The sequence below is a fragment of the Sesamum indicum genome, linkage group LG7 (assembly GCF_000512975.1).
Source record: "Sesamum indicum cultivar Zhongzhi No. 13 linkage group LG7, S_indicum_v1.0, whole genome shotgun sequence".
Taxonomy (NCBI): Eukaryota; Viridiplantae; Streptophyta; class Magnoliopsida; order Lamiales; family Pedaliaceae; genus Sesamum; species Sesamum indicum.
In genome coordinates this window covers 5367851-5380214 of record NC_026151.1, presented here as the reverse complement: position 1 = coordinate 5380214, position 12364 = coordinate 5367851, and the positions used below count along the sequence as shown (strand labels likewise).

The following is a 12364-nucleotide window of genomic DNA, read 5'->3' as shown; positions in this document are numbered from 1 at the left end:
TTGACAGGGGACGAATCCTCTTCTTGGAACTCACTGTCCTGGCTACATACTTTGACTGCACTAGACAACTCTTGCACAAATCTAAGAAACAATCATCGCATGTACGCGATTGTCGTGATTTCTCAAGTCTGAGAACTACTCCCATACTATCAGAGCTGGGGACTCAAGTCATACCAACCAAGCCTCCAAGGCTTCCATATGATCATCCCCATGAGTCAGTTCAGTCGATTCGACATCTAGCCAATCAACCCATTAAGATTGCATAGACGTTTTACGTCTGTCGTCGATGAAACACAACACTCATTAAATGAATGTGACTCTTAATGCAAGTCTCAGTAGGACTCTCGATGCCCAGTTTCGAGGTCCTCGACTTAGAACATTTCAAAACCAACCCTAAACAGTTGGTTTCATGACCATCATCCAATGCGCAGTCTAACTATTGCACGGTTGTTAAGCTGGTCTGTGGGCATCTGTTGTGACATCCAAACAGTGCTTGACGTAATTTGGTAAGCACAACAGATACGTGTGCCGACGACGAATTCTTACCATATTCATCGGGATAACATTGCTTAAATAAAGATTGCTTGAATAGTTTTCAAAACCGCCAATCCAATTGGCTTTTAGTCACCTATTCCAACATAACATGTATCGGACACGCCAACATATTCTTTTTTTTTTCTCTTTTATTTAATATTTTCAGACACACAAATACCGTGTTGAGACTAGTCCCTGTCAGATATTGCACCTAATAATTTTTTGGAGTGTTCACGGAATATATGTGGAGGAAATATGAAAGTTTAGTGGGTGGAAAAGAAAAAAAAAATAGACAAAAAATGAGAGACACCAAAAAAGTCATCACCCTTAATATATAATATAGATATTATATTTAAAAATAAAACAAAAAAGAAGAAAAAAATAAATTGGAGAGAGAAAAATAATTTAAAAAATATTCAAAATAAAATTATAAATTGGAAAAGAGAGAGAAACTACTTAGAGGCAGTCTTGCCAAACCAATGACTTTAAATTTGATGGTATTCAATTATATACTCGTATAGATAAAATTATTCGCCCTGTATTTTGTGATTGAAAATGTCCAAAATGTACGAATATTTTGTAGACCGGACTATAGTAATGCCTATAATCTTGTAAATCAGACGATCATCCCTCTTCTCTTGCTTGTTCACACCTCTATCTCTTATCCAAGGCTTTCATTTTTTAATAATTCATTTATCACATACATAAAAGTAAACGAGCAGTTAGCACATTAGATTGAGAGGATGTTTGCGTGAGGTTATAAATTCTTTTCAAATATCTTAAAAATATTGAAAAAAGTGATCAGTACGTAGCTTTTCCAAAAACCACCGTATAAGATCAAAATACGTATGATGTTAAGAACTTATGCTCAAAATAAGTAAGAAGTTTATAACTTATTTTTAAAGCCTTAACAAACTCCTTCAATTTCATTATATCAGTGGCAAAATTATCGTTATTAACAACTTATAAACTTCATAATCTTATTTTATTCAAATGCTTCAGAAGTTTATTTTCAAAATAAAATCTAACATCTTACAAGATGTTTGAACTTATAAAATATTCTGAATAACTTTATGCAAAAACCCTCTGAGTCTTGATTTCTTATATTCTATATAACATAGTTTTTTTTTTTTTTTTTCCTATCATTGATATTGATCGAAGTATGCGACCTTCCACGACGATCTCGTTCTTAACCACGTACTCTATCAAGACAATGTTGGATCTTGAGGACAAGAAGGCACGTGAGGCTCGTCGGATACATCCCCGACTTAGATCCTCCGATGCTCAAGTTAGTAAGGTTGAGTAAAAAATGTGTAATCAGAGACTAAGTAGGTCGAAGATAATTAAATGCCAGTTACATAAAAAATTAGTGTGTCGGGATATTTATAGGCCTATGTGGACACTGTTGCTTGGGCCACGCGTCATCACCAGGACGATAGTCATCCTCGATCGGACGACTCTCCTTGAGTCGGATCTTCAGCCAAGAAACATGTCTAGTTCATGGACGATTTGGCCCGTTTTCAATGATACACGGATCCTGGACTTCAAATGATGGAAATGCCCTTCATTAAGGGTATTTTCGATATTCTGCCTGAAAATAAGGATTTTTCCCATCAATTATGTATACCAATATAGAAAGAAACGTAGTTTTCACTCATAGGTGAGGATTTGTAACATCGTAACACCAAAATATGAAGTTTGAACTACCAGTTATGCCCTTAAGTATAATATAATGTAATCACAATTACTTACTTCTTTTAAATAGTCCACGTTCTCTTTACCATTTATCTACTTTTATACAGTGATAAATGGGGGGTGAGGTGCCGGAAAATAAATTTATTTTTTTTATATATTAGCCCTCCAAGTTTTATATATACTTTTAAAAAATTACACACAAATTTTAATTATTTTATTTGCACTCTAATAATGTGATAATATAAATCCAATATATAAGTATAATTTTTTGGCCCAGAAACTTTCAATTAGAAATCCATTCTTGCTATTATGTTAATATCCCATTTCAGCTTTGTTCGTATCTTATATCAATTTTTAATTATAAATCAGTTTTTATACTGCCATATTTATTTTTCTACCTTCACTCTGTATTTATTTCTTGTTCCACTTTTACTTTTAAAATATGTACCGTATTTATTGATTGTAAACAAGTAAGTGCTGCGTGTCACAATAATTAGACATAAAAATAAAACAAAAAATTAATATATATTTTTTTCGAGTGATAGATCATCAAGGGGTATTTCTGGAAAGTTGCATAAGTTGAGCCGAGTCAAGATAAGTCAACCGCGACGCTGAACGGCCCCAGACAAAATTCCGAACCCGGAATAAATGTCCGGTTCACGTAATTAAAAACAAAATAATATTATATATATATTAATTTTCCAAGTCGCACTCCAACACAGTGCTCGCCACTCCCACTCACCAAATTCCTTACTTGAAAGTACTAATCTATCCCTGATCTCCACCACTTTACCCCTACACTCTTCCGTAAATAACGTATTTGATGAGGGTGCTTCTCGTCTTTTCGTAATAATCCACAGTACTCCTGAGTTAGAATCAGCTCTAAAATATGGTATGAATTATTATTATAAACAGCTCTTAAAGAAAGGAAAAGCTTTACCTTTTGTCAGTAACAACAACAGCACTCACTCACTCACACATTCTCACTGTGTGTAGGAATCAGCCATGGGAGAAGAGAATAATCGGAGCTCTGTGGAGAACATGGAAGCTGGAAATTCGCCGCCTGAGGAGGAGGAAGAAGGAGGAGATAATCAAGGCGAGGAATTCGAGAAAAACGATGAGCAGAGGCGTGTGGGGGAGGATAATAACAGTGATTGTGTAGCTGGCGGAGCTTCTGCTGGAGACGGACGAGAATCACGAGCTTCTCAGTCCGATACCCTAACCTCCGTACAGGTGTCCGAGAGTGGTTTCCAGCCCGATTCTAAGGAGTCCCCGGAACTTCTCTCCGGTACTTGTGTGATTCCTTGTTTTATTCTGTCTTTCTTGGGGTTTGTGTTTTAGGTGGAGTTGAGGAGTGAATAACTATCGTATGATTAATTATTTGAGATGTAATCTTATGTATGTACGTACGAATTGAGATCACTGAGTGAGTCAAAACGGTGATTTTGATTTATTTTCGATGGTGCAGAGGTTCCGGTGGAATACTCTCTGCAACCGCTGCAGTCAGTCGAAGAATTGAAGGTTAGAACCCCGTTTCATGTTCAGACTTAGCTTTTGATTTTCATGTTCTTCCATAACGTGGGAGAACACGGAAAAGGAGTGATTTTTGTTAAATAACAATTTGTTTTCTATCGATTGTTAGGATTCTTTCTTTGTTATTGCTATAGTTTATTATCTAAAACCTCTATTGAATCCAGTAGAAATTTTGAGAAAAAACCTAAATTGTTTAAGATTATTGTTATTATTTTTTTCATTTAGTTTTAGGACATGCTGGAACTAAGCACTATTCTCGTTCCTTAACTTAATTCAAGATGTATTTTTCTCTTTTCTGACATCTCAACCACTTTGTTTCCTTCACACGTAAATCCTGTAGTTACTAATATGGAAGAGAGAGGAAGTGAGTTTAGTTATCAATCATGGCAGCATAATTGATCTAGCATATTATGTTATTTAGTTCAGATTCAGATTATTCAGAATCATTAAGTCTGCAGAGTAGGCACTGCTTCGAAAAATTCTTGCTTATTCTGATCTTAAATTTTCATTATACAAGATGAAGCGTTTGAATGCTGTCATATTCAATGTGATGCAAAACTGGTGTTTGTAATTCTATTTTTTGTGTTATTCAGACCTTTGATACTAATAAGTAATTGTTAGGTTATTGAGTTGTAAGTTTTTCATATAGACCTTTTGATAATGAATTAGTAAGTTGTCTATATGCTTCTCTAGACGTTCTCACAGTGTTGATTTTGCAGCAGCAACTGAAATCATCAAAGCACATTACCATTTATATCACCAAAGATTTCTCATGCTGTTGCTACTGTTATATAGTCTAATTAGAATGATGATGTTGATTGTCTTTTTAAGTTTTGATTTATTATTATGGAAAATCTATTATTTTGTGCTTGTGCTACTCTTATATTTCTATTGAAGTAACCTGGAATACTTTATGCATTTCTGATAGTGTAAACGCAACTCAACTCCATCTTGGTTTTACTGTTGCTGCAGGATCAAGTAAGAGAAGTCGAAAAGGAACCTTTAAAACGTATTACTGGTCAGTCTGCCCAAGTTAAAATACAGATATCTGAAACTCCATCCAACTTGAAATTGTTGCCGATGTCTGTTAAACAGTCCATTTCCCCCACAACTCTATCAGACAAAAAAGCGCAGCCCGTAGACAATGGTAACAGCCCATGCCTCACAGAACATGACAAGCTGAAGTCTCCAGGTTCGAAACCTGTATCGGTTGTTCCTATGCTGAAGACGCCTGATGGGTACAACTGGCGCAAGTATGGTCAAAAGCAAGTGAAGAGTCCAGAAGGTTCTAGGAGCTATTACAGATGCACATTCTCTGACTGTTATGCCAAGAAGATTGAGTGTTGTGATCGTTCTAATCGTGTCATAGAGACTGTTTATAGAAGTCACCATAATCATGATCCTCCACAGAAAGGAAATTGTGCAAGAGAAACTAGGCATGCATTAGCAATTGTGCCTTTTAATGGGAGTGATGATACAACTCATCCAGTAAGAGGGGTTAACGATCCGGTGCCATCTACTTCTTCTAAAGAACCTCTAGAAGTAATTGATCAGATACCTGAAATTAAACAGCAGGATTCATGTGGTTCTGATGAGACAATAGAAGTTAACATTAAGGGGGAGTACGTTGATGGACCTGAATATAAGAGAAGGCAAGTCTTTAATTATGTTGGTGACTGTCAGTTTTATATTATGATATTTCCAGCTGATAATTTTTACCAGATGAATCTGATTTTACCTCTATGAATTGCCAGGCAGAAGAGAAGTTCATTGGGTGAATTGAGCTCCATTTCTAAAACTGGAAAGAAACCTAAGTATGTTGTTCATGCGGCTGGTGATGTGGGCATATCAGGTGATGGCTACAGGTGGCGTAAGTATGGGCAGAAGATGGTGAAGGGGAATCCTCATCCAAGGTAAACTCCCAGTCTTCAGTGTTGCACTTCAATGTTGACCTCATATTGCCTTAGTTTCACTAGAATCATTGGCCTTACGATGTGCTTATGAGTCTCGTAAGACATCTGTACATCTTCCAGTTGCACTACCTGGTCTATTGGTAATCCTAATGTTAGGTTCATCACTCAGTGCTTAGTCGTCTATTTAGAAGTAGTATCTAATATGATACTCCTAAGATTCTTAACATCTGATCTTGTACTTCTCTGTTATTACAATTCATGTTACAATCAGGAAGATAAAAACTGTTTTGCCTGTCCTGTGACATACACGAAAAATTAAACACCCTCCGGTCCTGTTGCCACTCCCAACAAACCAGAAGAAGAGAGAACAAGAGAAGGAAATGGTTTGCTTATTCACAAAAATACATATATGCAGGTGTATATAATATTCCACTCCAGTATCCAACTTCTTGGATATGCCTAAGACGTCTTTAGTTGTGAAATGTGATTGGGCTTTGTATAGATTGGTTAGGTTCCTTTTTACTTGTAAGTTTGAGAGATATTTTAGTGGTTTCAAGTTGGTTACGAAGTCACCATCTCATCCAGCAAGACTCATTGATTACGAAATCACCTGATTAATACATGTGTAGAATGATGGTTAGTTTAAGACTACTTTGGACAAAAAACTAATCACCCCAGATAGCTGAACAGAAACAATTTAAATTCAGAGAGAGTAATACTTATATTGCAAAATGGAGTGCAGAGGAAGCATGTTGAGTCCTTGACCTAAGGGATTGATGTTAATATTGTTGTCAGTGACACAAAAGGAAACCTGAAACCACTGCCTCGGTTTAATTTTCTGTTCCTTCAAGCATGCGTGCAGGTCACCTGAGTAGTGTGAACTTAGTTCATATCTAGCCTAGTATATTATAACTTTACTTTTGACAGTATCATAGAAGAGAGACTTGATCTGTTCGTCTCAATATTGATAATGAAGCAATACTGGGGATTGTGGAATTCTTGAGATTCTAACCAATGCTGTTGGGTTTCATCTCTGTGTCTGAGGTTGCATTTTCTATGAAAGTAATCATTACTGTATTCAATTATAGCTGTTGGTAAAGCGATCCTTGTAATGATAAATTAAGGAAGAATAGGTAAGATGAATCATACTCTAGCAGACTCCATAGTTAGGTGATTTTTTTCAGGTTCTTCGGAAGAAGCTTTGCCGTTTTGGACTTTTACCTAGAAGCCAACTTTTTTTATCTTTAAACTTCTTATCGATTTGAAAATCTATTATCAGTTTAGCGCCACGTGTAATTTGGTGTTAGTCTTCATTGCTAACTTGTGCTTACTACACAGATTTGGATAAAATCCCAACCCTTGATTTATTGATAATTTTATACTTTCTCCTTACCACAAAATATGTCAGGGTTGATTTTCAAAACAATAACAAGATATTTTTCTCTTTTCAACGAAAAAAACTAGCCTCTCTTAGAAAGTGATAAGTGTAAAAATTTGAAAAATTAAATTGAATTGTAAAAAAACTTCCAATTCATAGTGTTGTAATCGAGTCGTGAAGTTTCATTTTTCTCCTATTAAAATAAATATGAAACGCATAACCATAGGATTTGATGCATATGTTTACCATGTGTAATTGCACTACTTAAATCATGGTATATATAAGTAATGGATCCTAATAATAATCTAAGAGGGTTAAAATACACAAGTAGATCAATTATTTGTAATTTTTTCAAAAGGACAAGTATATTTGGACAAATAGAAATTCAAAGCTTGATATCCTTTGCGGTTTGGAAGGAATATGTGTATGGATAAAACTTGCTAATCGACCAGAGACGTAAATACTAAGTGGGACTACAGTGAGTCAGCCCCCTCGGCTTCCATTTTTGTGGGAAAAGTTTTATATTTTTTCTAGATTCTTTTACAACAGTGTTATAAGTATTATAAAAGATTTGCTTTAATTGAATTAAATATATGATAATCATTGATAAGCATTTTCCTTGACTCATTGATATTAAAAGTTGATCTATTGATGGCATATTGTACCTGGGTCTATCATCTTAAATACTTTTGGTCAAATGAAATATGCCACCAATTTCCTTAAGTTTTAGGAATGATCTGCTGGGGAATAAATTAGTGATTGGTACCGTGCAGATGATGTGGCTACTAAGATAGAAACCGTGTTAGTTCTAGCTCACTTTTTCCCCAGCTTGCCAACTGTGGCAGAACAAACAAGCAAGCAAGCATGCTAATATGACATACAAGCATAGGCAAACACAGCCATGAAGAGGCACATAAATGTTTATACATGTATGTGGATGTGCAGCCCTTATAATTTTAATGAAGTCTTTCCTAAATGTCCTATATGGCAAGGGTACTTCTAAAATGCTGTGCCTGTTTCAGAGACTTGGATACTATAGGATATTCTGCAGTGCTCCTTGGATCCACACCCAACACTTCAAATAGTTCTTAGAAAAGAAAAGTAAGAAGATCTTTTTACCTAACAATTTTGACATGTGTATTAGATATGTTCGTGCTAATAAAAGAATGATTATGTGATACTATCAATTTTGACAGTGATACAAAAGCACAATTTGTTAAAAATATTGTAAATTTAATTATGAAATAATGTCCATCAGTTTTTTGTTTATTTAAATTTATATTGACTGCACGGATATACATATATGTGTGTGTGTTTGTCTGTGTATTAAATATAGGTAATGATTTCCTGTCCGACAATTTTGACATGTCTGTTAGATGCATCCTATGATAATAAGGTATAAATATAAAAATATAAGATGTTAAAGATCTCATACTTTACTTATCTTAGAACATACCATATAGCATTGTATCCTTTGCCTTTTGTGATTTACAATTCTCAATGTTCTACCGGTGTCCTTGTATCAATATTCAACACAGCTGCAAGGAAACTAGTTTAGCAATTGCAACTTATCAATTATAACTAATCCTAAAATGCATGGTCCCAACCACATAAGTGATTATATTTCCTTGTCTTCTCCGTTCTATTTTCTGGACTGAAGTTTAATACTGGGGTTGTTATATCCGCTTGCAGTTTAATCCTTAATAACACAATCTGGATGGTAGTTTTATGGAGCTTGCTATGAGAATTGCAAAGCTAAGTGATCAAATGAAAGCATTAAACTATTGCTAAATGATCGTTACCTCTGTCAAGAAACTTTTAGCTTTTGAACGGATCATTTCAAATCCTTGCCCTCCTTGTCTTACATTCCAGGAATCTCTTTCTTCAGGACACAGAATATACAGAAACATATTTCCCAAGTCATGTCTACTGCTTGCTCTAATTCTTGTAGTCACTTGTTAAATGAATTTCAGGAACTACTACAGATGTACGTCAGCTGGATGTCCTGTTCGAAAACACATAGAGAGAGCTGTGGACAACGTTAGTGCTGTAGTAATAACGTACAAGGGAGTCCATGATCATGACATGCCTGTACCTAGAAAGCGTCACGGGCCAAAAAGTGATCCTCCTGTTGCTTCCACGACTCCTGTTTCCGTGGATAACTCGCAAACTACTAAAACCGAATCTTGTCAAAGTCAAACCCAATGGTCAGTTGACAAAGAAGGTGAACTGACTTGCGAAGCATTGAATCCTGGTGGGGAAAAAACATCAGAGTCAGCAAGAACCCTTTTGAGCATCGGTTTTGAAATCAAGCCTTGCTGAAACCCACTAGTATTTTTCATAGTAGCGGATGATGCAACTGGAAGAGCCTGAGTAATGTTGCGCATATCCTAATAATTCATTTGAAATCTTTTTCTCTTGTATGTTTCAATATTTGTTGTAGTTGTAGTTTAGCTTTGAGCTAGTGTGGTAATTTCTCTAAGCAAAACTTTGGGTGACTAAAATATGTTGATTGTAGTTGTAGAATGTGAGATTGGCTGCAGTCTTTTCTGTATATTATTGTGGATCTAATGAAGCAGATAGATAATTCAGCTTGATACACTTCTGTGATTGCTGTATTCTGCTAGACACCATCTTAGGAGAAACAACATTTGGTGTAAACTACGAGATTTTACCTTGTCTACCAATCACTTTGTGGTGTGTCCTTAGAGTAAATGATGGCGTTCCTCGCACTTTTAAGTGCAATGCATGACAATATCTGGTAATAGCCAGAAAACCTGGGAAAAACGGACTGCAGCACTAGGTGCATAATTGTTCGGGCAATTAGACGAAATGCCTCGCGTCAATCATGGATGACAACGTTGTATGCACTTGTTGGGTTATCCTATAACTTGCATTCATGCAGATTATTACAGTTCAACACATTTGAACGCTTCAGTTGTGTATGCACGATAACTTCAGGTGTGCATCAGATGTCGGCATCTTCTAACATTTGTTTGAATAATTAGGAGTCAGTGCAGATGTCAAATCTGTATATCGATCTAGATAAGTAATCTGGCCTTTTATGTACAGGAATTTAGAGTTCTTTTCCTTATCATTTGAAGCATTCTCTTTGTTTTGTAACATATTGCAGTACTCTGTAGGGACAAAGGATTGAGATGTTCATCTGAATCTCATGCTTCAAGTAAGTGGATTTCAAAATGCATATGACTTTGAAACTCCAAACTGCAAAATTTTCAGTTGCTTTTCATTTTTTATCTTTGAATGCTGTGGCTTTAAGAAAATTGATAGAAGGCGTCTTTTGGACCACTTCCCAGTCAGTCATATGGGCCCAAGTTAGGTTTAGAAGTGATTTATGATTTTCTTTTTCTGTTTTATTTTAGAGAAAATCCGATGTTTAAAAAGAAATTATCTTTCCAGTAGATATGCAAAAGCAGACAGAAATAATTATTGTTTCTTGTTTCAATAAGTTAAAAAGCACTCCATAAATTGTTTTAATTTCTTTCGGAGACTAGTTAATACTTAATAGAAACACCAATATGATTACTATACTTAGCAGTTTCTTGATATGGCCTTTTTTAGAAGAAATGCACACGCACACGCACACGCACACACACACACATATATATATATATATTATTAACATATATTATATTATAATGTATATTGTATAATATATTTACTTAATTTTCATATATCTACGTACACATTATTCAAATTTTCGATAATGGTGATGTTTATAAATACTATAACACTTTCTAATAATACGAAATGGCATAAACAAATATAGGAGGAAAATTAAAGAGAGTAAATTCATATTATTATATTTAAAATGAAAATCAACAAATGTATCTCTCTTTCCTACATGGTATATGAAATGGATAAGTTAGTTTTGATTTAATCTGCCACATGTTCTTATTTTTATATATACAAATCATTTATAGCAATAATTTTTCATTAATTAGTCTCTCTCAGCATTACCATTTTTATTTTTTTAGTTCCTGCTTTTATTTTAAATTCTTAATTATTTTCATTATAATTTTACTTTTTGTTTTCAGATCTTTACAATTTCTTTCAAATTTTACGTCTAGTTATTTTTTTTTATAATTTAAGTAAATTTAAATAAAAATCTTTCACAACTTTTCAAATTAGGTTTTATTCTTATATCAATTAATAGAGTTACGGCAGCTCCTGAAGTTGGATCTGCAGGGGAATAGTAGGACTAGTTACAACAGGGAAGGAACAGTTTTCCTCGTATGATCTGATGTCACATCCATTGTTTAAATTCGCCATTTCTTACGTGAAAGCTCAAGTGTTCCCACAGACGATGCCAATAATGCATGCCAAATTTTTGGCTACACCACAAGGTCGAAGGATCTTTAGAAAAAATTCTAAAATCAATGGAGACTAACCATGCAAGAGGTTAGCAACAATGCTTAAGTTAGTAATGATTTATGGAAGAAATAAAAATGGAAACTTGAAGTAAAGTGAGAATAATTGTGAAATATGATGTGAGAGTGATAAATATTCGTGTGGAGTGCAAAGTATAGGCTCAAGATAGCCTAAAAATAAGAGAGAATTGAAAGAATAAGTGAGAGTTTGAAAGTTAGGATTGATGTTACCAAATGACTGTACAAGACTTATATTTATAGGCATGTACAAAGCAGGATCTGGGGTTGTTGTAGAGCGTCATACAGCGTTGGGAAACCTTTTAAGTTGGCTATCATTCAAAAAAAATTATTTGTGATTTGGACTAGATTTGACTGAGATAAGCGAGTTGGACTGAACCTTACTATATCTGCCCAAAAATTCTGGAATTGGTTACTTGTGGATTTTTCAGCTCATTTGTCTTCTTTTTATTTGGTACCATCTGGAGATATTCTAGGGTGATGTGTACAAATGTATTAACAAGCTATATGACGTGTCCTCCCAACTGTAGGATGACGTGTCTGGCTAAAATGGGCTTGTATTTTGGACCTGCAGTTTAGAAAGGTAGGAAGTAAGTTTGGGGGCCTTGTCTTCCTACTGAAGAACCAGCTGGGCTCTTAGCCGGTTGGGCTGATTGTGGGCTTAGTGCAAGAATTTCAAAATATTGATATCAAAATTTGATTATTAAGAATGAACTCCTACCCAATATTATATGTTTGGCCTCCTCAAGTCAACAGTAAAAATTAATTTTAATGGAGTGATAAGGAATTCTCAAAAATTCTTTCGAAATATTTGTTAAAATCTTGCATTTACAAACTTCAATACTTATATCAAATATTCTATTTTTTTTATATTCTTAAATCCATGCGTCATTCAATGCTTT

The 12364-nt window shown here is 34.8% G+C and overlaps 1 protein-coding gene across 2 annotated transcripts; it reads left to right on the top strand.

Moving 5' to 3' along the window:
• LOC105166351 (probable WRKY transcription factor 32) lies at positions 3149–9665 on the top strand. 2 transcript variants are annotated; one of them, XM_011085674.2, is made up of 5 exons: positions 3149–3517; positions 3698–3750; positions 4735–5414; positions 5517–5675; positions 9027–9665. In XM_011085674.2, exons 1-5 carry the CDS (start codon positions 3235–3237, stop codon positions 9373–9375), a joined length of 1524 nt encoding a protein of 507 aa, XP_011083976.1. In that variant the 5' UTR covers positions 3149–3234; the 3' UTR covers positions 9376–9665. The 2 variants fall into 2 exon arrangements, with proteins under 2 accessions (XP_011083976.1, XP_020551145.1); XM_020695486.1 differs by lacking the exon at positions 9027–9665 and adding an exon at positions 8076–8160.

Bases quoted from the DNA above. Each gene is read 5' to 3' on its own strand.
- LOC105166351 (XM_011085674.2), top strand. From the start codon at position 3,235: ATGGGAGAAGAGAATAATCGGAGCTCTGTGGAGAACATGGAAGCTGGA. The intron at 3,751-4,734 runs GTTAGAACCCCG...CTGTTGCTGCAG, and splicing joins AGTCAGTCGAAGAATTGAAG to GATCAAGTAAGAGAAGTCGA. The intron at 5,415-5,516 runs GCAAGTCTTTAA...ATGAATTGCCAG, and splicing joins GGACCTGAATATAAGAGAAG to GCAGAAGAGAAGTTCATTGG.